The sequence below is a fragment of the Parus major genome, chromosome 3 (assembly GCF_001522545.3).
Source record: "Parus major isolate Abel chromosome 3, Parus_major1.1, whole genome shotgun sequence".
In the NCBI taxonomy this organism is placed as follows: domain Eukaryota; kingdom Metazoa; phylum Chordata; class Aves; order Passeriformes; family Paridae; genus Parus; species Parus major.
Window position 1 is genome coordinate 86592360 of NC_031770.1, and position 27931 is coordinate 86620290.

Below are 27931 nucleotides of genomic sequence, written 5' to 3' on the forward strand. Positions count from 1 at the left end.
TTCTGCACTAACCTTGGAGTCTGCAGAGCTGTTCCACTCACATGCTCTCACTCTGCTCTTCTCTGGATGCAGTTTCACCTGCACAAGAACTTTTTTTCCTTCTTCTTAAATGTGTTATAAATGTTACCATCATCTCTGATTGGTCCAGCCAGCCTTAGCCAGCAGCATTTCCATCTTGGACTTGGCTGGCATTGGCTTTCTTGGACATGGTGGAAGTTTCTGGCACCTTCTCACAGAAGCCACCCCTGTGCTCCTCCTTCTACCAAAACCTGGCCCCAAAAACCCAACAGACTGGAAATAGCTTTTCCTGTTGCATATCAAAGAAAACAGTTTTCTAGATTACAAATCTTCATTTCACTATACTTCCTGGCTTTGCTCTTAATTATTTAATGCCCTTTTATTTTGCTTCATTAAATGTTCTTTAGTGATTTGATCTTACTCCTCCTTTGTATTACATGGATGAAGAGAAATGTACAATATTACAGTACTGACAACTTGCTGTAGTAGAACATAGGCTGAACTTCTCTATTACACATAGTGGTCTGTAAATTAACATTGTTCTGATTTTCATATGAAATAATACTTCACAGTTCTGTTTCAATGGTGTCAGAAACCAAAATTAAAGAAAATTATTGACAAAACTGGACAAAAATTGCTTGAACACTGTAGATTTGTATACTGAAAAAAACCAACTTCAGGATTATGTACAACCTCAGTAGGAAAGCTTTCTATTTTCCTGATTGTCATGCTTCCAACTTTGCCTGTGAATATGGACTGCCCTGTAACCAACAAAGCAGAAGAATTCATGACACACAGGGAGTCAGTCAGTAGTCCTGTGTACGCAGTGTACTGTGGCCAGTGGGATCACCACTTAGACTGTGATAATCCTGTAAGTGTTTTTCATGACAAATGTATCTCTATGATTTGAATGTGTCAACATATTTGTCCTTATTCATTTATTAATTTATTTATATATTTATTTTAAATTCAAATTTTCAGGAGAAACATGTTCTGTTCACATCAACGAGTGCCAAGACAGACCCTGTTGGAATGGGGGAACCTGTGAAGAGGACATAAGTGGCTTCAAATGCAATTGCCCCTTTGGTAAGCATTTACACTTTTTATATAATTGCTGTGTTGGCACAATATGGGAGTCCCACATTTTCTACTCAAGTGCTGTGAAGTCTTGTACAATACAAGCATTCTGCTTGCCTTTTGAAATGTACAGAGCTACTTATTTAGACTAATTAAATTATTTTTTTTCTAATTTGTCATAAGAAATTTTTATGAATTATAGATTACTTAGACAAAAAGTATTTGTAGTGCTGGAACATACTGGGAAAGAAATATGACAGAACTGAAGTTCTTAAATTATTTAGTGTATATTTGTATAGACATCTTACAGTTACACATTCTTTCAAAAAATATAGGGTTAAGGCGGCAAAATGTTGAAATGTAGCAAACATAAAAACCTCAGTCTTTCAAATCCTATTCCACTGGCCAAATTACTAATTCTTAAAGAACTGAACATTGTCCTAAAGTTTGTATGACCTCAATCTGGTTGCCTAATCTTAGTGGCATCTGAAATGTCCTGAAGTGTCCAAGGTATTGTACAAGGCTGGAAGATATGGTAAAGGATGTAAAGGACGTACAAGATGCATCAGGGCAGGTGAGAAGTGAACGAAGAACAATGCAAAAAGACTGATCAAAATTAGGGACAATGATATATGATTCTGAAGATTCTCCTTTGCTAATTGCATATACATTGTTTAATTTGAGATTTTATATGCTATTTTGTGTTGACTATGAAAACATAGAAGAGGGTGGGTTAGAAATTCCTAACCTTAGAAATAGTTTTGACCAAAGGATGCTGGGTACCGATTTTGCAGCTTATAAATTCATTCATAAATATGGATGATAAATTGCTGAGAAAATAATGTTTTTTGTTTTGACGTGTGCATTTATAAGCTCATTGGTACTATGGAAAATAATGTCAAAAATGTAATTTTATACAGTTATGGGCTAAGAAGTACTTATAGTACTGTGGTGTTTTGAAGATGGTGATCAGTAAAGTCTGGAAATGTCAGAGTACTGAAATACAGGTATCCAATGAACCCTCTCAACATGAGTGACTTATTTTAAGAGAACTTTAATGTATTTAATAACAAAAGATCCTTAAATGCCCTAAGGTCAGTATCTGCTGAGTTGGGAACTGAAGACAATACTTATATCTTCAAAGATAAGGTGATGCTTTCAAGTCTATTGCTTCACTGAGACAAATGTAAGCCTGTCAGGTGTTCCACTGAAAAAAGGCTGTAGCAAAACATTAACACAAACATTATCTCCTTTGTTCTTCTGAGATGAAGGTTATCACATTCAATGAACCACTTCTGTTATCATGTCTTTGACTCCTGGTGTTCACCAAAACTTTTATCTACAGTGGATTTTACACAGAAGCATCCTGCGCCTTTCTTTCCACAGATCCGAAAGGACATCTCTTTCATATAGAAGAATGCATATCAGTGACAGAAAACAAAATTGTTGTGGCATTGTGTAACTAATCATCTGCGCCTTTTTATTTAAAGAAAAGCTAGCCACTTTGTAAAGGTTTCCTTAACCAATTAATTTTATTAGAATTCCCATTGTGTGTGTGTCATCTGGAACAATGAAGTTTATGTAATGGGCATATACACTAAAAATTATGAGTTTCATTCTAGTGGCTCTAAAAAAATGCTGTGTATAGCAGTGGTTCTTCATCAGCATAAGTCAAATGATCAAAAAACCTCATAGTGAACCAGGAGTCATCTGTAGAAATGATCAGTTATTTCTGAAAAGAGTTAAGACTTGCTGTATCACAATTTGCAGCTACATTATTAATAAATTAACAAACTGAAATCGAGAAGGGAAAAAATTGTGTACTGATGTGAATACCTAACAATAAGCTAAAAAGAGGAGAATTTTAATCTAAATGCGATACACATTCCATTTGTGCCCTTGGCTAAATTAATTAATATCCCAGTTCATATTCTCTGGGTGAAGGTGCAGATAAACAAATGTAACCGTCTTGCAAATACATTGCTATGATTAAATAATGTCTGTAAATTGCCTGAAATCACAAGTAGCTACATTACTGGATATTTTTACTGCTAGCTCAGTTCTAATAAGAGTATCACTTCAAAACATAACAGCTGACTTGAGCTAATCTTCAAGTGAAAAATGACAATTTATGCCTCCATATTTTCATTGATAACCAGTGTCGTACTGGATTTCTGGAAAAAGTAAGTTTTACTTATCAGAAGATCTGTAGTCACTGTCTTTTTAGCAAGTAATAGCAAGTAAATAAAATTTCTTAAAAAATGGAATAAATAACATGTATTCAATAGCAGTAGACAAGGGAAAGAAAACAATTTGAATATGTCCTAATGATCATGTTTCTGTAAATTAATAAACTTGTAGCTATAACTGTCTGTCTGACTAGAACAATAACATTTTTATTCATTAGGTGGGTAGCTGTTTTCTTTGCATTTTTCTGCTTTGTCTCTGTTGTCTAAAATAGTATCTGCACCTTATTTTAGGTGCATAATGATGTCTTCTCAAATTTGACCTTTTAATATCAAATATGGTACAAACAATGAACATAAAGATCTTTCCTCTGTATTCAGCGGAGGTTCTACTTCTAATATTTATTTAGATTATTATTTTATGAGTAATAATAACTCTATTTTCCTAGATGCATTTTAAGATAACTTTGTTGGGCAAGAAATATGTCAATGTCTCTGCCATGTCAAAAGTGAGAAGCACTGTTTTTTACCTTTGACTAAAAATTCAAGTGTAACCACAGTTAGGAGTTGCATACATTAAAAAGGTAACCACAGTTAGGAGTTGTATGCATTAAAATTAATTGAATATTTTTTTCTGCAAATTATGGCATGACAGTATTGCCATTTATTTGAATGTAAGAGAGCATAAGTTCTCTTAAAGTAGAATTTAGAAGGAAAGGATTCATTTCTTTCTAGTTTTTCTTTCAGAAACATTAATGCTAAGCTAAGACAGATGTGGAAAGACTCCCAAAGAGCTTTGCATTAGCAATGGGTGAATGTAGTTTAACTAATGATCTTGACATGGCTTGATTATGAAGAGATACTGTTTAATAGTAAAGATAGAATAAATCTATATGTTTTGAAAATGAAAGAGTGATTTTTATCTTTTATATTATAGAATCTCCATGCAAAGTGGATGTAAGACTATCACTTTTTATTTATTATATAAATTATAAAGATTATAAAGATATATATTTTTCCAAAAGCTCATCTGGTTACACATGGTATGCTATGTTGCATCTGAAAAATGCATAACTGGCCCAATGAGAAGATGAAAAATGTAAGTCTGGATTCTTCACAGTGCTGTGTGCTGTGGATATTTTGTTGTATCTGAAGAAAGCAAGCTGATTACCCACATTAATAAACAAGGATCATTAACAAGAATGTTATGGTAATACTTAACGCTGCTTCTGATAATAAGTAGGAACTTTCAGTTAATGTGTGTTTATAAAGTAGAATGTTTAAGAAATGCAAAGCATTTGACATTGGTGGGAGTTAATAGAATTAAGCTGTCAGAGAAGATTCATAATCTGATAAAACTGCTTTTGATTGAGACTTGTGGTACTCCAGTTTTAATTTATTTAAAGAGATTAAAGGGGGAAAAATAAATAGAATGTGAAAATTGACCTGTGCTATATTAAGGCAATCATCTGACATATTTATGTCTGCATGAACTTTCCAAGACAGTTTTTTCTTCTAGGGAGTTACCCAGATCTACCCCAAATGCCTCTGTAGCCTAGACACTCCAATAAGATGACCCAAAAATTGCATTGTTTCAGTTTAAGTTTTCAAACTTACATATAGGCTTCATTCATCCTTGAGAAGCACAAATTTTTTCTTGCTAATAAAACAGAACTTTATATATTTAACAAATCTAAAATATATACATTAATAAATTGTATGAGCTCATTTTATGAAAATATATCTTATCCTTTATTAATTGCTTTCAAGTAGTTAAATTTCTTTATATGTGGTCAATTTTAATACTCAAACTGTTATTTTTATATGACAAATCCCCTTTCAGCAGCTTTAAAAATAATCCATTAAAATTCTCTGTAATACAGCTGAGACCTTTCTTAGATATTATTCCAGTAGTCCATCCTGCTGTTGATAAGATATTGTCACTAAATTGGATGAAATTAGGTCATTCGATCATACAGATCATAAATTCGCATAAATGTATCCCAGCATTGCTGGAAACCTGAAATAACTAGGGTCAAATTTTAAAGGTAGACAACTAGACAAAATCCTTTCCTCATAAGAAATTTGGGTTGATGTATGGGTATTTGTTTTGGGGGGTTTTTTTTTCTGCTTTTTGGGGTTTCTGGGGGACAGTTCTTTGTTGTTTTTGTTTGGTTGGTTTGGTTTTTTTCTTTTGGTTTTGTTTTCCTAATTTCCCTGTACTATATTCTAATTTTATTAACACAACATAGGAAGCCTGTGCATCAAAAGGTATAAGTTACTTTCAGTAATGGACTCTTCAGGGTCTATTTTTGTGGATTTTTGTGACAGAGCATAATCTTTATATTTGCACCTCAAGATAAGAGGGAGTAATCAGACAAACAGAATCAGACAATATCCTTAGATATTACATGAACTCATTACTTATGTCCTTTTCTCTCTGGATAAAAGACACGAGTTCCTTTCAGGTGAATATTGCAAACATCTTCTTAAAATGTTTGACAGGAATGTAATTACATAATAACACAGCTTGGGGGAAAAGTTACTGCTATATACTGATGACCTTGTACAGGAGATTTTGCAAGCATTATTTCTGAACTTTAGGCAGGTCAGGTCAAGTGTAATATGGTTTAGTTTTTGCTTCATTCCTTACTATCCTACTCTAGGTTTTATTGGCAATAAATAAAATTAATTTTTCTCCAAGCTGAGTTTATTTTTTCCCATAATTCTCACTAGTAAGTGATCTTGCTGTTTATCTCAACCAATGAGACATTTCATCTAATTTTCTCTCCCCATCCTGCTGAGAAGAGGAGTAAGAAAGCAGATAGCTGGATGGAGGTCTGGAAGCCATCCAAGGTGAACCCACCACACACCCACAAATATCAGAGTTGTGAATCAGCAGATTTAAGAAAAGTAAAAATAGGATCCTTCATCATTTTAGTCTCCACTGGTCTATCTTGAAACAAAGGATGAAGTTCGTAGTATGAAAGTTCTAAAATATTTAAATTCAGGTTATTCATTGATACAAGTAACATAAGGAAATTTTATAAGGTTTATAAGGGGAAAGGACTGTAACAGTATAAACAGGGTGGAAAGGCTCTAAATAAACATTCTGCTCATTACTGTGATAGAACCACGTGCTGCACCAATAGCAGCTATGTGTGGAAGATGGCACTAGAAAAGCAAAGTATTTCAAGGAGTCTGAAACCTGTGTTCCAACACAGCAATGCATCTTGTGTTGTTAAATAGTACCATCTGATCATTTTCAGCAATTTTATTGGAAGAAACTCTAGCCCCTTTCCTTGGAGCAGAGAAAACCTCCAGTCGGTACTAAAAATTCTAAAGAAAATTATTGGTGCTGTCTGTTGCCATCACTTGCTGTCCCAGTGTGATCTTTATCATTAGAAACATGAGGAGTGATCAGTATTGATTAATATGTATTCTCAATTCAGTGTAATAAAGGTGCAACCTAATGCCATCTTCAGCAATGGAAGCAATGGCCAAGGAAATTTAAGTGATGATATATATGCAGCTACTATTTGACACTTGATTTAATATGTGATGTTGGAACTAATATGGTGTTGGCTCAATATAGAGTGAATGTAATTCTCCACACAATCTATCAGAAAATTGAAGGGTATCTGCCTAAGAAATTGATGAGGAAGTCCTAAAGGACCTGCGTTGTGCTCCAACTTTTTTTAAGATTAATGTGTCCAGAAAACTTTCTACCTATCAGTGAACCAGCATGTTTAGCAGGGAAAAAAGTATCTGTGGAGGCTCTTAGATCACCTCTTGTTCCAAGAAATAATGTATATTTTCAAACCCATGGATTCATTCTCTGTATGTTTTATTGCCTTGCAGTTTCTTTGTGCATTCTTCTTCTTTTATATGGCTTAGTCTTCTGATAGTTTTTTTAGTCTCTGGTGGTTGTTTTTTTTTGGGTTTTTTTTTGTTTTTTTATTTTGGCCATTTATATTGCTCATTGAAATATTATTAATTCTTTGGGTTTGCTTTTTAATTTATTTTATATTGCTTCCTTCAGATTGTTTTCTGAAGATGTGCCACTTTTTACCCTTTCCATTCTGCTTCCTTTGGTATTTAACTTTTTTTTCTCTATGAAAACTAATATTTAGAAACTTGTATTTGTTGCAGGCATGTTCATAAAGACTAATTAAATTTCTGTTTCCTGCAGACAGGCTTGTTAGCAAGATATTTTTTTTTGTCACTGTGTACTTGTGGTCCTTTTCTGATTAACCTGTTATTTATTTTACTTGTTTTAATTTTTAACTTTTTTTGTTTTAAATTACTTTTATAGATGACTTCTGCTAGTTAAACATTTTAGTTCACCTATTTTATTCATGTAGGATAAATAATTAAAGTATTTCAAATTTGGTTAAGAATGTTTTTACATATTTCCTTCTTCCTTTAGTTCGCTTAAGGCAAAAGATTGTGTAGAGTATCATGATAGCCTTTTATGAAGGGAATGACTCACTCTTCTACTCACCTTTTCTTTTAGTCTTTCAGCTAGATGAGAGTAGGAGTAAACTGAAAATTTCCATTTTTATATGTTTGAGTGCACCTGAATATGCCATTAGTCTTTTCTTTACATCTGGAAAGTTCTTAACATAACACCTCATTCTGAAAAAAATTAAAATCATGAATGATTTCAGGAAGATTAATTTATTAAAATAACATAAAAAATAAGCATCAGCTGAATAAAATTATAGCCACAAAAATATTTCTAACCCAGCTGTTTCCATGACAACTTCTCTTCGTAGGTTTCAAAGAACATTTCTGCATTACGCCTGTGCTACTCATCATTTTTGTTGAATGTTATTTAAATTGATATATGTTTCCATTTTATTCATATAGAATATTGGATGAAGCACACAACAGAAAGTATTGTTCTATTTGCATTACAATAGTGTCATGATACCTGATTTATATTAGGAGCACTTGTATAACATGCTTCCTTCATGTTTTCATTTTCAGTATTAATATGATCTAGAGAATTCAATAAGTTTTGTTTGCTTGTTTGTTTTAAGGTCAATCCTCATTGTTACAAACAAAATAGGAAATAGTTTGGCATATTACGATTTAATTTCCCTATTTTGTAGTTCTATAGACAAAATTAATACAGATGAGATTAACATTTTGCTAGAGCTGCCAGTCTTTTGTAAAGGGTTTAAACTGGGAGAGTTTGCATTTAGAGTACAAAGTTTTAGTCAGCAGAAGATAGATGAGGTGAGGTGAAAACCAGATGATGTGATTTACTCTGTGACTAAAGACACTGCATAAAAGTGGACAGAGATCTCCCTAGAATTAAACTGATTCTATTCTTTCATCTTTACAAATAAATTTTGGAGGATTTTTTTAAAATTCACATAATTTTTTTCCATATTTTCCTTATTATACCTTTAAGATTCTTAAAACAGTCTATCTATTTTAATAAAGCACAATGTTATACTTTAATTCACTGTCTGGATATGAAAAGGACAAGTGGAAAATGCATATGTATTATAACTAAATGTGAATCATCAAAAAAAATAAGGTGAAGGATGATATGAGTAGCAGGATGACAAGGACAGAATAGAAATTTGTACAAACAGTGAAAATTAGCTGTAATAAGGCACAATTAAAAAGTTCAATAAAATGAAACCTCACAAAAACTACCATACAATTTTATTATGTTCAACATAATGGGCAGTCCTTTTGAGAGAAAAACTCAGGACTGAAATAGTGAGGCTATGGCCCAAATTGTTGAAGCACACTGTTGGAGGCAAGCTGCACCCTACCTGATTTGTTACAACTTCGTCAATTTAAAAAAAAAAGTTTAAATTAATTAATAGCATGGTTTTACTTCAGCCACTTTATAGTCTTGGCTGCCCACGCTATTCACTTGTTGGTGCATTCAGCCTCCATAGGCAGTCCTAAATCAGGTACACAGTCCAAACAGAACCAGAAAGTCCTGAGACCAGATTCATAGTTCACTTTAAAAACAATAGAGCAATGTTGATGTAATTAGCAATAACATAAAGATCACCAATTATCAATTTTGCATAACTGTTTCTTAAGAAAGGAACACCTGCACAGCTGAGTGGAGTTTACTACAGCATTATGTATCAAATGTAGGGGCAGCTTTACCCATGATCCTAGCTACGATCAAACTTCATGATGATCTATCTACATGAATAAGTTGGGATCCCTTTCCAAGGTTAATTGTTTCTTCAACAAAATATTTTTATTTTATCTAATTCTAGAATGTTATGTCAACTACTCTTCTGTATGTCTTTTCTTAAATATAGTCTGTACTCTGGAGACAACCTGTTCATCTAGGCACCCTGTGCCTGGGTAGTTTTCTTTGGTGCAGATATTTTTATAAATCTAGTACCTGCACAGAATCATAGAATAGTTTAGATTGGAAGAGATCGTAAAGATCCTCTAGTTCCAGCTCTCCTTCAGAGACATTTTCCACTGGACCAAGTTTTTTAACCCAACCTGGCCTTGAACACTTCCAGGGATAAGGTATTCACAACTCTGGAAAATCTCTTCCAGTGCCTCACCACTCTTACAATAAAGAATTTCTCCCTAATATCTAAACTAAATCTGTCTTCTTTCAGTTTGAAGCCATTGTCCTTTGTCACTATCTACCAGTAGGAAAAGTCCCTCTCCCTTGCTTTCATGAACCCCCCTTTAGGTTCCAGAATCCATCTCCCCCTTGTCATCTCACTACATACCCTCTTACCCCAAAGTCCTTTTCTGTCCTTTCTCTCCTGTTCTTGCTAACCTTGCCAAAACTCTGCCAAACCTCTGCCTAGCTTGTATTTGTGCTTGGGATTGCCCTGATATTTGTGTTTGGGATTGCCCTGCCCCAGGTGGGGAATCTTGCATTTTATATTTTTTAACTAACTCTCAAACTTGTCAAGGTCCCTCTGGATTTCATCCCTTTTCTGCAGTATCTCAACCACACCACACCGATTGGTGTAGTCAGCAAAGCTGCCTGAGACTGCACTCAATTCCATTGTTCTAGTGTCAACAAAGATGTTCAGCAGTGCTGTTCCAAATAGTGACCCCTGAGAAATGCCATTTGTCACTGATCTCAACTTGGACATTGAGCCATTGACTGCATCTTACTGACATCTCAATTAAATAAGTTCAATATAAACTTTCTTGGTTACATGTGTAGTTTCAGTTTCATCTTTGCAGAATTCTTATGACAGCTAGAAATTTAATTTTCATATCAATGATAAAACCACATTTGGATAAACAAAAGCTCATTTAAAAAAATATATATAATTTCATATATGTGCATATATATAATATAATATATATAATACATATACATACATATAATACATATAATCTCTCTAGCTGCCTATTATTAATATATATTTATGACTGTTCATGTAAGTAATCAAAATTGCTTATGGAAATTTATTTGATTTAACAAACAAAATGATAGGTTGATGAAAAATGTCTATATGTACTTTCTTAGGGAAACATTTAAATAGAAAGTTCATTGTCTTTTATCCTTTCTGTAGGTGATGAATTTTTATCATCAAGAAACTTTATGAAATGTTTATTTAAATTCTGTGTAGAGTTACTTATTTAGCCTGCACATGATTTTCTTTTGTCTTCCTTATTTTTTTTAATTGAATGAGAAATATATTCTTATTTACCTGAATGTGATTGTTAAAGCATGCTGTACTTCATGGGAATATGCCATCATTCTGTATCATTTCTATGCCTTCTTTTAGTACAATTTATTACACTCCTATATCTTAATGCAGCCTTGCCACATGTGTTTTACTTCTTTACTGTTTATGAATTGAAATTGATAAAAGGGCTGGGAAAAGTTACTTATCCTTATAGATAAAAGATATGCTTGCAGACCAAGTTTGAATGACAAATTTATCACTGATGGGCACTGTCACACAATAAAATAATAATCCATTGTGGTTAGCAGTGCAGAAAACCTGTCTGGAGTTTTGGTCTGCCTTCATAATTAGGCATGGTTATTCTCTCCAGTTTATTTTGCATAAACTGTGGTTAGACAGGAAATTTGATATCTGGTTACTCTTTCTACTTACTAGGCAGGAATCCAGCCCATAACCATGCAACCTCCCTGAGAGGATTCAGCAGCTTTCTTCCTTAAGCTTGTAACTCAGACTGTGCCAACTGTGTCAGCTGGACTTTCAGAGAATAAAAAGCATGCTTTGACAGCTGGATGGGGAGTCTGTACATCAACCAGGAGAGAAATAGAGCATAGTACAGATTGCACATAATTCCAAGAGAATTATTCAGCTAACTGGCATTTAGTTAAACTTTTTCTTTAGTTGAACTTCTTGGTCAAATTCAAGTTTCTTTTTTTTCAAGCAAGTTCATTTAGCTTCCTCTTAATGAAATTAACTTCCGTGTCTTCCAAAACAAACCTTTAAATTTTTTAAAATTTCTATTGGTTTTGGGCTGTATGTAGTTAATGTTCCTCATAGCACCTAATATAATCAGTGTTTTCAATTTGTGACAAAATATTGTTGGTTGATATTATATCAATGTTTCTTGCTAAGTAGTGTTTGCACAGCAAGGCCTTTTCTGTTTCTCACACTGCCCTGCTGGCAAGTAGGCTGAGGTAGTCACAAGGAGCTGAGAGGCCATAGCTGGTCTGCTGAGCTCAACTAACCACAGGGACATCCCATGCTATATGACATCATTCTCAGCATATAAAACCGAGGGAAGAAGGTCGTGAGGGATGTTTGTCTTCCCAAGTCACCACTGGGAATGATGGAGCTCTGCTTTCCTTGGGATGGCTGAGCAACTGACTGCTGATGCAAAGCAGTGAATAAATTCCTTGTTTTTCTTTGCTTGCATGCACAGCTTTGCTTTCCCCATTAAATTGTCTTTTTCCAAACCCATGAGTTTTTCTTACTTTTTTCCCTCCAATTCTCTCATCCCACTGATACTGAGTGTGCAGCTATGTTTGGCACAGCTGCACACTGGCATTAACTAATCACATTACCATACCTTTCCCTCCTTGTTTTCATTCCATAAAATAAGATGCAATTATATTCTAAATATTAATAAAGGCATTAATTTATCAGCATTTCAGTGAAAGAGATTTGTTGCATATTCTGGTATGCTTTGAGATAAATTTAGCTCTGTTGTTACAGAACTGCAGTAGCATTCCAGTAGCAGAGTTAGTTCCAGTAGAACAACAAATAGTTAATCCCACCAGTCATTTTCTTTCTTCAGGTGTACATAGGAAATTACCAGTGAGTAATCCTCTTGTCCACCCACTTGCATCTTTCTAATAATTTTTTTCTTTTTTTTTTTTTTTTTTCCTTCAAATATACAGTCCTTCAACACAAATTATCTTCTCAAGCGATATATCAACAACAACTCTCAAGATACATGCAATAGAATGACATGTTTGGGTGATTCTATACCACACGAGCTGCATAGAATGACAACTGCCTTCATCCTCCATGACTTTTTACCTTTGTTGAATTGCATTTTTCTGTCATATTACACTGCAAACTCATATCTAATTTGCCACCCGTGGCCACCCACATACTCAACTACAAGAGAGAGTGCATTTCTCTCTTGAAGTTTCTCTGCTTTATGAGATTGAATACTCATTTCATTCCTGTGGACTTTTGCTATAATAAAAGAATTTTAAGTACTCTTCAAAGTGCAAAGAGGATTACCTTTATCCACTGCTGTGGTAAATGTATATAGCTATGAACTGAGCACTGTGAGTTTAGCGTCAGCAGCTACACTTACCTTTATCTTCAACCTTTTTTCTCCACTTATTCTACTGTAAGTGAGCAAACTGAACACAGCATCTTAAATTTATTGTTTTAGTATTGTTTTAATGCAGCACTGAAATAATGCAATTATAGAATTGTTTGCGTTGAAAAGGATCTTAAAGATCATCTTGTTCCAAACCCCACTGTCATGGGAAGGGATGCCTTTCATTGGACCAGCTTGCTCAACTCCCCATCAAGTCTGGAACACAACTCCCAGGGATGGGACATCCATACCCTCTCTGAATAAACAGTTCCAGGTCTTCACCACTCTTGCAGTGGAGTATTTCTTCCCAATGTCTAATCTAAACCTGCCCCTTTCAGTTTAGATTCATTGCCCCTTGTCCTGTCACTATCTGCCTTTATAAAATGTCCCTCTCCCTCCTTTTAACCAGCCCCATTATTATGGGAAGGCCACAATGATGTGTCCCCAGAGTCTTTTCTTTTCCAGTCCAAACAGCCCTGAATGTCTCAGCCTGTCTTCATATGAGACGTGCTCTGGTCGTTTTTGTGGCTCTTGTCTGGACCCATTCTAACAAATCTTTCTTGTCTTGGGCACCCCAGACTTGGATGCAGTAATGCAGGTAGGAGCCTCAGCAGGGAAGAGCAGAGGGACAGAATACCCTTCCTTGGCCTACTGTCCATTCCTATTTTGAATCAACTTCTGGGGTTTGTTACAGGTTTTTGGGGCTTTTTTTTTTTTCCTTCTGGGCTGTGAATGTACACTGTGGCTCATGTACAGATTTTCTCATCCACAAGGATCCACAGAAAGACTAAATCAGCTAAATTGTGTAAATACGTGCTGTAAATAGTAATAGTAAATAGTAATGAGTTCTCCCTCATATCTCTTAGTAGTCCTTTTTTTTTCCTTTCTTTCTTTTAAAGGTATTTTAGGCATAGTTTTACTTTTCCACTTTCTTTTGTTTGGGACAGATAACATAAATTACCACTGAGACCTAAAAGACTGACACTGGTAATTGCATATTTAGGTATTCTATGATTTCCTTATCTTAGATTCCATTTTTCTACATTTAAGGTAACATGTTCAATTTCAGCCACTTTAAGAAAAAAATCTATTGTGGATTCTCCACTGTGATAGAAAAGGAGAGCTAATGACAAAGCTTTTCAGTCATTAGAAGCATCAGAATACAACTTTACCACTCATGAAGTACATAGAACTTTTAGACCTGTGACTTTTTTTAAATTTGAAATTATTCACTGAATTTAATGAGATTTTGCATGCAAAAAAAGCTTTATTACATATACTTAAACTCATAAAGTTTATTTTTTAAAAGATATCAGGATAAATATAATGAACTCTTAAAGTGCTTAAAGTATCATTTCTTAGTCTCCATTTTCTAATTTTAGTTATCTGACAAATTTATAACAAGGACAGAACTTTTTAACAAGTTAAAAAGAATAGATTTTTGCATATATTCTAGCATATAAAATATTATCTGGCTTTAGAAGGAGAAATTAATAGCTAAAACTTTCAAGAAATAATGAGACAATATTTCATTAAAAGTTTTATTTTAATGTAGAGAAAAAAATAGAAAAATCATACATTTCAGGGAGATTTATACCTGTTATGAAATATAGGCCATCATGACTTGTATTAAGTGGAACACACCAGTTATCTTGTTGCCTTTTATAAAAGCAGATGGTTTGGAGAACATCTCAAGGAATATCAGCAAAAACTGCCAATGTCTATTATGTCACTATAATTTATGAAAGTGTATCGATCAGATAATTGCACTTGCTAGCTGTGCATATGATGAATTAAATAATTATTTATTATACTTAATGAAATCCAGAGAAATAATTAGTTACACTAAATGTCTTCTAATTATTCATTTCCTACAAAAGAATTAATGTATTTCAGATCACTAAAAGAACTGTCATTACCAACCCAACTTGATTACTCAGTGAAATGCATGTGAGATTCCTCCAGAACTCCTTAAGAGTTGAGGAAAGAATAGCAGTGTATTAATTAGATTGCTTGAGGATGTTCAAGTTGAAACTGATGCTTAGAGTTTTTTATTTTTTATAGCTATAATACTGTGAGGTTTAGCAGGCTTTCAAATTAATGTCACAAGTGTCAGAAAGGTCCTACCAGCTTCTTGCTTCTGTACTCTGAGACATTTGAAACCTATTCAAAAGCCTGCTTTGCTAAATCATTGTGCAATAAGAATAGTCCATAGGAAAAAATGCAGATTGTAATTAATCTACAATATATGCTTAACTCCTCCTTCCTGTCCCCCTCCCCCACTCCCAAAAACACCCCCCAAAAATCTCTAGCAATATTAGAAGGGAATTTCTTGCTAACAGAAGACCAAGTAACACAGTCCTGCTCCCAAGTCCTGGAGGTTTTTTTTTTTTTTTGTATTGTAGGTAACAGCTTTTATTGAATTATTTATTTTGGAAAAATACAGTAACTGTTCAACAACTAGGTGTAGCTACCAAGTGGCATCTTATTAGAAAGGCCTCAGAAAGACAAGTCGAAATCTTGACTCTGGTGAAACATTTGGACTCTACTGTTATTTACAAAGAATCATACATTTTTCAAGGTGAATATAGCTTTGAAAAAGAGAATATTTTATGAACTGCTAGCTTTAGAATCACTGGAAAAATACCAGTGTTTAAATGTTGTCTTGGCTGTCAAACTGGGTTCAGTTCATCTGTATTTTCCTGAACAAAAAAAGAAAAGGAATGTTCTAATAGAAAAATTTGTTTCAGAAGAAAAATGCATCATAGCCAAAACTAAAACAAACAAAAACAAAGTGATGTTGCCATGGAACTTCATCTTATTTCTTTCATAACCTACTATCTCTGATTGTATTTCAATGCTAAATTATAGTCTTCATGTTTTGTGAGATGTGTGTTGCATCTTCTGAGTCTCACAGCTACATCTTGGAATCTGAAGTCAAATTTTCTCAATAAGTTAGGCCATTTTTCCAAAATGATTGAGTCTGAAAATTGAAACACTAGCCCTGACAAAATGACAGAAGCAATTGGGAACTGTGTATTGTCAAAGTGTGAGTGAGCAATTGGCTGGATAAAGAGTGCAGAACAAGTGAGAGGTCTGGGAAAAGCAACGAGGATGTGAATAATATGTGTAAAGCCTGGGGTGTGGATCAGACTAAAGTGGCATTAAGCTGCCTCAAGAAGCAGCAGAGAGCTGAGTTGGAGAATGGATAGAACTGCAGATCTATCAGAAAAGGTGGCCAGGCTAAAGCATGCAAACATGAAAACTCATTCAACTGGGAAAGGTACCAGACCTAATAAACTAATACAGTAACTTTCTTCACAAGGAGGAAAGAACATGAAAGTAATAATAAAAATAGAGTGCAAAATATTTTTATTAAAAATGTAAGACTATGAGCCAGGCAATGTTGTATTAGTGTTTCTCTGCAGTAAGGGGAACGTAACATGCTCAGTTGGTGATTACACTGACTAGATGCAGGCCAAAATTTCTATGTATTAGCAGGAAAGATAACTGAATTCAAAATATTTGAAATCAGTTAAATCTCACATAGTTCACATCTTGCAGACAGAACTGTTTCTGTTTCTGTAGTCTTGCTGCCCTAGAATACCTGTTCTGATTGCTTCTGAATGATCTGTCTCTTCAGTTTTACTGGTGGATGTACTTTTTTGTCTAAATGGAAGACAGAAGACAGAATACTGACAAAAAAAGCGTTATTGTCATTCAAGTAATTGTTCCTTAGATATATATATATATAAATATATATATAAATTCCATGTTGTATTTTTAATAAATATTGCTTATAAACTAAACAAACAGGTTACAATAAATTATAATAGAGGTGCATGCTTTATGCAAAAATAAAATACCTGAAAATAGAAATTCAACAAAGAAAACCATGAAATTCCTCCAAATATTTCTAAACAATATATTGTTTAATTGTATATTTTGGTACCTATCCTTATTAAGATCAGTTGAAAATTAATTTATTTTGCATCTGCTTTATGGTGTCCTGCACGTTAAGAGATGGATTAAGATGTTAACTAGCCATGATGAAGAAGCTAAAAAACCTCCTGCTCCAGTACTTCCCTACAATTTGGTGATACACATATTTTTGAAAGGACAGTTTATGTATTCTTAATGCTAAGGATATAAGTCAAAATGGATTTTATGTATTAGTGAATTTTGATCTTTGAGCTGAATTTCAGTGGTTACTTAATCACAGTGTATAATTGCCACCAGGTTTAGTAGTCCATCACCCATGAATTATATTAATATTCACAGAATTCAACTGCTATTTGAAAATATGGAATGTAACTTAAAGAGTTGGTTGCCTGGCACACAGAGATTGCAGGATAAAGAGTCTGACCCTTATATATTAAGTTACCTCTATTTGAACATAATTCATTATATTAGAACACAAAGATCTAAGGACATAAGCATCAGAGCACAGAGATTAATTCACAAAGAACATGCTGGCCTGGACATGGAATGATATGGGAATATCATAAAATAACATAACATAAAATACATTTATGTTCTAAAATACTATGCACAAAATGGTGTGATGTTGCTTTATTAACTACTTTTTAGATAATACCAAATTGTGATCATAGTGTTCAGCAATATTTGGAAAGTAATGCTAAAGCCTTAATTTCTGCCTCAAAACTTGAGGGTTAGTATCATAAGGCAAGAAACTTCTCTAGAACCCAAATAAAATTCTCAGAAGTATGAAAAAAATTGAGGTAAAGAATAAAGCTAAATTATTTCCCCATCCACTTCAGTGGAAGTGAGGAACTGTAATTGAGAGTTTAAAAAAAAAAAAAAAGTCATATGATATACATGATGACATGGTATTTTGAATGAATCCTAGAGGCCACCACCAACATTTTCAATATTTTAATTATATTTGTTGTCCACACAGACTGAGAGCAACAGCCTTTCACCCTGCTGGAAGCATCACTGCTGTTTGTAGACAGGCTGATTTCTGAGTGGTGTGGGTTTACATTCTTATGTCACAGATTTGTTGGCAAAAGACAACACAGATTTAACAAAGGTAAATTGGGTTTAACCAACCTGATTGCTTTCAATGATGAAACAGTTTGCTCACTGCATTTTAAGAGAGCTGTGAATTTACTTCTTTGACTTTAGTAAATCATTTTGGCACAGCCTCCCTCAACATCCTTTCTGACAATTTGGTTAAGAAGTGGACTACGCAGATGAACCACAATTGGAGCAAAATGGCCTATACTGTTGTGCACAAGGGGGATGGACAAAGGTGAACAGGCACCCCCTCATGACTGGGTTTGTTCAGGATTCAATACCATTCCAGATCTTTCAAGACTCTATGGATGACAGGACTGAATGTATCATCACCAAGTTTGTGCATGGCAGTAAACTGGGTGAAGCGATTTAGTCAAAAGGAGGAGCACCCATACGGAGAGATTTTGGCAGGCATGAAAATCTGGGCCAGCAAGAATCACAAAAGGCTAACAGGGTTGAATAAAAAGTCCAGTAACTGGAATAATCCCAAAGAGCAGCATTAGGTGGAGTCTTCACCCCTACAAGCAGGTGGGAATATATCTCTGCTGGGAAGGCACTGGGACCAGAATGCATAGAAAGCTGAACCTGAGCCAGTGGGACATACTTCACCACATGCTTCATATGCTTTTATACTTCAGAAATGGACATCCTGAGCCAGAAACCACGTCCTGGACTGCAACATCTAGCAGATGGTGAGCAGATCAAGGGAGGTGGTTTCTCAGGTCTCCTTATTCATTAAAATATTTATATATTTTTAAAAAATTCCAAACATTATACCTAGCCAAACAGTGGGAAAAAAAAAATAAATAAATCTGAAGACAAGCTATAATTTCTTACAGAATACCCTGTAAGCTGCATTTGAAAAATCAATTTTATTAAAGTTCATTGATTTTTTAATAGTGAACATATTAAAGACAGTACAAATGTTATACAATAATTTATAGAAATAATAATACAGATAAAAGATGAAGGAGGAGTATTGGGTGTAAAGAATAAACATCATCAATGTGAATTAATCATTCACTGCATTCTACATCAAGCCATTTCCATCATTTCCTTGTGAGGATTTGATAATCTGACAGTTCACTATATATAATGTATGTATGCACACATATTTCACAGAAATGTGAATGAAGAAATATATCCAATAAATAAGCTAATGTAGTAACAATATTCTTCATTGCATTAGCTGGGAAATACATTCTATATGGAAATAAATGGTTGAGTTGCACATTTGCTCTTTTTTAACCTTCCAGCAGGAGAGATACTTGTCCCCCTTCCCTGTGCCTCAGTTTTCATTTCCAAACTGCTAATAAAGGAAGGACCCAACATAGCTCCTCAACTGAAAAGGCAAAACAAAGTAGGTGCAATAGTTATGCTGATGATATTTTTTTTCTTTTAATGATAAACAAAGGAAAACAGATGGAAATGTTACAACCGACCTAAAAAAAAAATAGCAGGTACATTGAGTATTTGTTCCATGTACAAGATCAGCTCTTATACTATTCTACCAGACAGGTCACATCTGTTATCACTATTTATACTTTAGTCCTTGCCCTAGGGCCCAGCAAGAAGGTGTCATGCACCAGAAATTCTCTGCACAAGTTCTGATATAGCCAGGCCAGAACCTGCTCCCAGTTCTGTCTGCATAGCGTCTCTCAAACCACCTCCTCATCTTGTGTCATTGCCTAGAGCATGAGCAGGGACTTTTCGGCCCTCATGGAAAATAAAAAATCAGCCAAAGATCACAAATGAAACCAAATTCCCCTCCTATTCATAGATGTGAAAAAACCCACAATTTATGAGATCAGGTTGGAAGAGGTTAATTTTGTGTATCTGTGTTCGGTTTTCTTTTGCATTTTTTGCACTTCTAATCTTTTCTTTCCATAGACTCTAGACTTGGGAGTTGAAAAAAAAGAAAAATAGAAACAAGTGCATCCAGAAAGATCAAGAAACTTGCACACTATAATCAACAAAAGTACAGAGTGTTATCATAATAATATATGGCTTTCTTAATCTTGCCAAGACAAATTAAAGCTTTGTGCATAAACCTGTGAATGACTGAGCTCTTGCTCCTAATTTCATTGGTAACTAACTATGCCAAGGCAATTCAGAGGTAAATCACAATATGTTAACTCCTTCATGAAAATTTCATTCTCAGGAAACGTGACTGTAAAATAATTTTTGTTTTGAGTTGGAGAAGGATACTTTGATCTTTCAAATACCATGGTGAAAACAAAAATGGTTATCAAATACTTGACTATGTCATGTTAACATGAGTCTAGTAAATGTGTGAGCTATGAGTGGCTATAGTCTTTTTACATTATATAAAATAGGGGAGGATTTTTTTAATATTAAGAGCTAAACATTTTCAGTTTTCCTTAATCATATTCTGGGCAAGCATGTGTTTAAGCCATGGTGAAAGCTGCAAGTATCAATTTCCATTACATCCTTTTTATCTTACAGATTAGAAAGAAAACTGTTTGTATTCCAATTTCTCTCAAGAAGAAACAGGTGTTTTAGCCACTCCTGGCATTCCTTGAAATGGTAATGATAATAGTACATCTTCAGTAAGATGAGGCTTTCACCCTGGTGGAATATCCCAAAGAACACCAGACCTTGTAGAAGATCAGGAGCTGGAAGCACATGGAGAGTCTCTAATAACAATCTTGTCACTACCTGAGTTCCTTAGCTAGAGATCGTACTAATTTAATTCATCTTGAGCTACCTTCCTCTGAAATAGTCATGGATAAATTACATAGATGCAGAGTAAGCAGGGGAAAAAGATATTTTTAGAGAATGATTCATTTAATAATTTTTAGATGTCTATTTTGTATTAAATCAATCCCATTTGAAAACTTCATGAACAGCTTCTCAGAAAATATAGACATCTGGAAGCAAATAACTTTATCTGGTTCTATCTATCTGAATTTTCTCCTAAGGCTTCCTGTGTTATTTTGTGTGGGTGTACTAGATATGAAATTATAATTCAGCTTGGACTGCCCTGGGTTTCCATTGCACTGGAGCAGGACTGCAAAGATAAGAGAGTGTGCAATTTAGTCAATTAATTCAGATACTGAGAATGGCTCAATCTCTGAGCCACTCAAAGAATTTCAAAGAATATCCTTAGAGCTATAAAGACCCTTCCTTCATGAATAAAACCATAACTCTAACATCTCTGAATAGTGAACGAGGAACAAGAAGTTATACACATGCCTTTGGGTATGATTTTTAACTGTAAAGGAAATTTTTATTTTAAAGAGTTTTTTCATGATGAGAACACACAGAGAGGCTTAAAAACTTCTGGTATACCAGTGGCAATTATTCCCAGTACATGTTAATCTTTAGGATTATTTTAAGAAGGAAGTGAAGAATGAAAGCCTCCTGACACCATCATGTAAATAACATAATTTGTTTTACAGTGTGGTGTTCATCGCTGCTATATGATGGAATTCATGTAACATTTGAAATATCTGACCTTTCTCAAATGATTATGGAATCTTACTTTTATCTTCCTGTTAGAAAACACACTTTTTCTTTCAGGAAACAAGGATTTGTCAAGTCTTATCTCTTTTAAATCAATTTGATATGAATAAAAGCTATCAGAAATGTAATGAAAACATTGTCAAAATTGGATTATTCTTTTTGGAAACAATTAATTATTCCTTCTGTAACTAGTGATCTGATACAACTTCATAAAATTGAGAAAAAGTAGGCTTTGTCCTATATTTTCTGTTTGTACCAATAATTAAGGTTGTGAGAGGCCCTCAAGAGATAATCTGTGTCAGAATAACATTTAACTTGAAAGTTAAATCAGTTTGCTGAGGGGCTTGTCCAGTAAATAGCTGAAAACCTCCAGTTTTGGCAGAGATGTCACAGCCTCTCTTGAGAAACCTCTTCCAGTAATTCAGGGATCCACACCTGACTTCTTCAGCAGAAATAGATGACCACAGACTGGGGGAAAGAGCTGATATGTTGAAGCGAGGTATTGCTGTTCAGGGTAGTTCATAAATGATGTAGAAATGAGCCAATAGAGCCTCTGGAAGTTCAACAAAGACAAAAGGGAAGTTCAACCACTGAGAAAGAACCTCTTGCATCAGTGCTGAGACGGATGTGCTGGGAAGAGGGCTGCAGAAAAGGTCCTCGGTGTGTGTCTTGAACCAGTTAGCTCGAGCCAGGACTGCACTCTTGTGGTGATAAAGGCTAAACTCACAGAAAGAAGGCTGCTGTGTTGGTTTGACCTGAGCTGGCAGGGAAGTCTCCCAACATGTGCACACTGACTGCTCTGCAGGGGAATGGGGGAGAGAATCAGAAGGGAAAAGGTGAGAAAAGCTTGCTCTGTGCTAGCAAAGCAAAATAAGAAATGAGTTCATCATGTCCCATCACAGGCAGATGTTTATCCACTTCCAGGAAAGCAGGGTCTCAGCACACATAAGCTGGGAAGACAAACACCATGAGAAACACCACAAATGCCCTGGCTCCACTTCTACCTTCTTTTTCTGATTTTTTTACCATTTAGCACATTTTCATGAAATATCTCTTTGCTCTATTGGAGTCAGCTGTGCTGGCTGTGTCCTCTCTAACTTTTTGTGCACCTCCAGCCTCCTCTCTGAGAAGGCAGACTGGGAAGAAGAAAAGGTCTTGACATTGTGAAAACGCCACTCAGCAGTGCTGGTATGTTAACACTGTCTTGGTAAGAAAATCAAAGCAGCACCATAGCAGATGCTATGCATGGAATCACATCCATGGCAGGCAGAGCCAGCACAGCTGTATTAGTGAGATCATTGCCAGCTGGCTGAGGGGAGCTGTTATTGCACAGGGGAGGCCACAGCTGAAGTAATATGTCTCCTTCTGGGTCCCAGGGAAAGAAATATGTTCATAAAGGAAAGCAAATCCATCTGAAGATCACAAGGCAGTTAGACAGATGAAATACATAACCTCAGAGGAGACAAGAGGCTTTATTTGTTTTGCCCAGGGAAGAGGTGAAAGCAGGTGAGGCTTTAATTCCAGACCAATGGAGAAGGTGGAGCAGAATATTCCCTGAAATGCACAACAAAAGGGCAGGACCTGTTAGCCAAAAAATTGTACAGAGCTTCCAGAGAGACTGCAGAATTGTTATCCGTGGAGTTTCTCAAATACAACTTGACACGGTCCTAAGCACCTTTAGCTGCCTTTGAAGGTAAACCTGCTTTTAAGCAGAAGGCTTAAATTAGATGACCCCACTCCTTCTAACCTAAATTACTTCACAATTCAACTGTCTGGCTATTTCTTCTCCCTATTACACTCTAAACCAGTTTGAAAGAAAATACATGATTTATTTCTGTTTGGGATCCTTCTGTCTTCATAATTTTAAAGAGCCTCTTTCCTGAATTATTTAGAATATGAATGTAAACACATGAGCTCGCAGTCTCTTGTGAAGCTTTCTGAACTGTTTCTGATGCTATTTCCATAACAGATCTGCTTCTTACAATTAGCACAAAACCTAGCAGTTTCATGCAGTTTCCCAGATAGAGTTAACAAGCAGCTGCTTTGTATCTGTCTAATACAAAAATAATTTACCTGTACTGATATCTCTTCAGGGAACATGTTTATGTTAGTTCTTCTCTGCTGTAGCATTTAAAGATTCTATTTTTTAAAATGGGAAAAAATAAAGATTTTTTTAAGCTACTTGAAAGGGAGCTAAGAGAATAAAAAAAAACTCCTCGTCCTTTTATCTTTGAAGTGAAACCTTTGTGTAAGTAAATATGAGTCATTCGGATTTGCTACCTGCTGAGGTAAAGTACTTGTTTGCTGTAACACTGCAGATATAAATTTTTTGAAATACAATTTCTGTAAAATTGAGTTTCTGTAAAGGTTTGAACTATTGAGAGGAAGAGAAGGTGCTTTAATATGTTCTTTCCTGAGACACCTTCTAAATGATGACAAATAGTGATAGGATGAAGCCTCTATTAGACGGTACTTCACAGGGTATGAAGCTGTACTTCAGGGATACTGAGAAAGCATAATGAAAAATCATTAGGAATTTTAAGTGACAATATGAATTTTCTTTTATATATCAAGAAGTCATTATGTACTATTGCTGTGTTCAAGTGTCTTTCCATGATTTCATTATTAACCTTAATTTCCAAGAACTTTATAACTCAGCCATTTTAAATCATATTACAAATGTACCTTATATGTCAAAAAGCATGCATGCTAATTTTGTTTAAAAAATTTGAATATACTTAGTCTAAATATATTGACATTATTGGCTGAGGGTCAGACAGTACTAGAAACCTGAAAAGATACTGCTCTTCATAGATCATGTGCTGAAGTGGTGATGTTAAGGTCAAATTTGAACAAAGCTTATTTTAAAATGATGGGTTGGACTTGCCTGTCAGCCAATTCAGCCTGTGGAATAACCAAAAAACAACCTAGACAGAAGAGACAAGGAGAAGAAAATGTCTGGGAAAAAAGTGAAATGTCAAGGCATGAAAATGCAAAGAAAACTGGCTGTGAGCTCTGCAAGTATTCCAGAGATGGAAGTAAATTATGACTTCTCTGAAATTGTGCTGAGTAATTCAGGTCACTTATTAAGTTTCAGCTCTTGGATTATGGACCCATGAGCTGTATCATTACGTATATAAGTCTATTTTTGAGAATTAACATATTTTCCACAATCGTACTTGAAACCATTTTATTTTTGTCTACACCCAACATGAAACGGGAAATTTCTATCTTTGCCTTCATTTTCACATTTCATGAGTTAATTGCTTCAGCATGGCATCTCTCTTCTGACTTCTCCAATATGAGTCCTCACCATGGGCTACGGTCTTCACAAACTGCTCCAGCAGAGGTCTGTTTCAGAGGGTATAGTCTGTCAGGAACAGACTGCTCCAGCATGGATCCCCCACAGGGGGACAGGGGGTCACACAGCTCCTGCCAGCAAACTCATGTTCCAGTGGAGGTTCCCAGCCCATTTTGGGTTCTCAGCAGCTCTGATGTGGGACCCTCTATGGGCTGCAAGAGCACAGCTGCCTCCCCATGGGCTGCACCACAGGCTGCAAGGGAATCTCAGTTCCAACACCTGGAGCACCTTCTCCCCTTCACTGACCTTCACTGTATCTACAGAATTGTTGTTCTCACATACTCTCACTCCTCTCTTCTGTTGCCATTGTGAAGCAGTTTTTGTCCACCTAAGTACCTTATCCCAGAGGCAGCACAAACACTGATGATGGGCTCAGACCTGGCCAGTGGCTGATCCTTCTTGGTGCTGAATGTCATTGGCTTTATTGGACATGAAGGAAGCTTCTGGCAGCTTCTCACAGAAGCCACCCCTATAGCCCCCCCTGCTACCAAAATCTGGCCATGCCCTAGTACATAAATTAATCTACATTTAAAAGTATGGAAAGTCAATCACAAAGCCCACAGCTTGGACAGGAGCACTGTGTGCTGGGTTAGGAACTGGCTGGATGGCCGGGCCCAGGGAGTGGTGGTGAATGGTGCTGCATCCAGCTGGGGTCAGTCACCAGTGGTGTCCCTCAGGGGTCTGTGCTGGGGCCAGCTCTGTTCAGTATTTTTATTGACAACATGGATGAGGGAATTGAGTCCTTCATTAGTAAATTTGCAGTTAACACTAAGCTGGGAGAGCATGATGATCTGTTGGAGGGGAGAAGAGTTTACAGAGAGATCTGGAATGGTTGGTTGGATGGGGAAAAGTCCAGTGGGATAAAGTTTAATAGGTCCAAGTGCCAACTTCTGCATTTTGGCCACAATAACACCCTGCAGCATTTTAGAGGCTGTGTGGCTGGACAGTGTTCCTGCAGAAAGGGACCTGGGGGTGCTGGTGACAGCCCACTGGACGTGAGCCAGCAGTGTGCCTTCACTGGGAACAGAAGGCCAATGGCCCCTGGCCTGGATCAGGAATGGTGTGGCCAGCAGGAGCAGGGAGGTCATTCCTCCCCTGTACTGGGCACTGGTGAGGCCACACCTGGAGTGCTGTGTCCAGTTCTGGCACCTCAGTTTGGGAAGGACCTTGAGACGCTTGAGTGTGTCCAGAGGAGACAGCAAGGCTGGTGAAGGGCTTGGAACACAAACCCTGTAAGGAACAGGAGAGGGAGCTGGGGTTGTTTAGCCTGGAGAAAAGGAGACTCAGAGGTGACCTTATCACTCTCTACAACTCCCTGAAAGGTGTTTGTGGTCAGGTGGGGTTGGTCTCTTTCTCCAAGCAGCAACTGACAGAATGAGAGGACACAGTCTCAAGCTGCATCAAGGGAAATATAGATTGGATATTAAGAAAAAGTTTTTCATGGAAAGAATAATAAACTACAGGAATGGTCTGCCCGGGGAGGTGGTGGAGTCACCATCCCTGGATGTGTTTAAAAAAAGACTGGGTGTGGCACTCAGTGCAATGGTTTAGTTGTGGTATTAGGGCATGAGCTGGACTTGATCTTGGAGGTTTCTTCCAGCCTAGTAATTCTGTTGAAATTCTGTTGAATTTTATGGCTTGCAACTTTGTTTCTTTTCAATAGCAGCTACTTTGTATCACTTAATTTGTTTACCAATACTATTCTTTTACTGGAAATGTGTTCTGTGATGCAAATGTATAGTTAGATGCTTCAACCTCTTGTTTAGAAAAAATCCAAAACTTTTTATGTCCTGTTTTAGTGAGTAGCATAACTTTTAATATATATATGAAAAGAATAATATATGTGGTTCATATATATGAAAAATTATGCCTTTCAGTATAACAGGGAAAAGTATATCATTTGTGTGACTCACAAAGCATCATATGAGGAGGAGAATTGTGTGTAAAATTAATGTGACTGAAGATTCATAGATGATGAAGTGATAAGAGATGTGCTGATTTGGGCTTGAGAAAACCCCATCTGTATATGACCAGTTTCACATGCCAGTACGATTAATCCTTTCCTTATTTCACTAGGCAACTTTCATTTATTCTAAAATCTAAAAACTGTAAGTGAATTTGAGTTCCTCTGAATTCTTGTTGAAGCATCAATTAGATTTGCTTTTCATATGTTTAATATGTTATTAATTATGCTTATGCATTGTATAATTCAATACCTTACCAAATTCTTAGAGATAAATAAGTGTTTTAATTCATAAAGTTCCTGTTTTGTTTATTTGTTATCAAATACTCAGCTTCTGGCTTTTCCAAGAAAAGCAGACTTTTAGAAAACATTTCAAATGGACTTTACAGCTGCATTTTTTCCATACAGTGATGCCATATATATACTTTATGAATGTGTTATTTTGTATCTGATGAACTCCACCGAGTTGTACTTTAAAACACTCAGCACATATTTATTTTGTTATATGTCAGACTAAGAAACATATCTTCTACAGTTTCCATTGACTTTGCATTTCAGCATGGCATTTACTGCTGGCATGTTTATCAACATATTCTGAAATGAAAATTTGGCTTTTTAGTCAAAAGAAGAAAGTGGCATCTCATAATGTTTGTTGCATTGAAATATATTACTGTATTTATGAAAATGCATTTTATCATCTTTTTACACCTGTCTGCTTTGATAAATTTTGCACAGATGATTATTTATTCTTGTAATCAATTTCAAGGAGAATGTAAATATTCAAAAAGTCATCATACCAATATTAATTTACTGGGATTTTATTCACATAATAGTGAGTCTCTGATGCATCTATTATAATATCACATACCTTTTCAATTTGACAGTGGAAAATGAAATCTAGGAAACACATGCTTTTTTTCATTCACAGAATTTAGAGAGTGATAATAAATTATTGTCATCAGTCATAATAAGTGTATAACTATATAGGAGAAAAAGAATCCACACAGGAGG

At 35.5% G+C, this 27931-nt stretch overlaps 1 protein-coding gene across 1 annotated transcript in view; it reads left to right on the forward strand.

The window, feature by feature from the left end:
* The window catches only part of EYS (eyes shut homolog), a 706806-nt gene that overhangs the window by 97234 nt on the left and 581641 nt on the right, over positions 1-27931 (forward strand). The window contains exon 11 of the mRNA XM_015621104.2: positions 1000-1104. Coding sequence (XP_015476590.1) covers positions 1000-1104 — 105 coding nt within the window. The remainder of the gene's footprint in view (positions 1-999; positions 1105-27931) is intronic.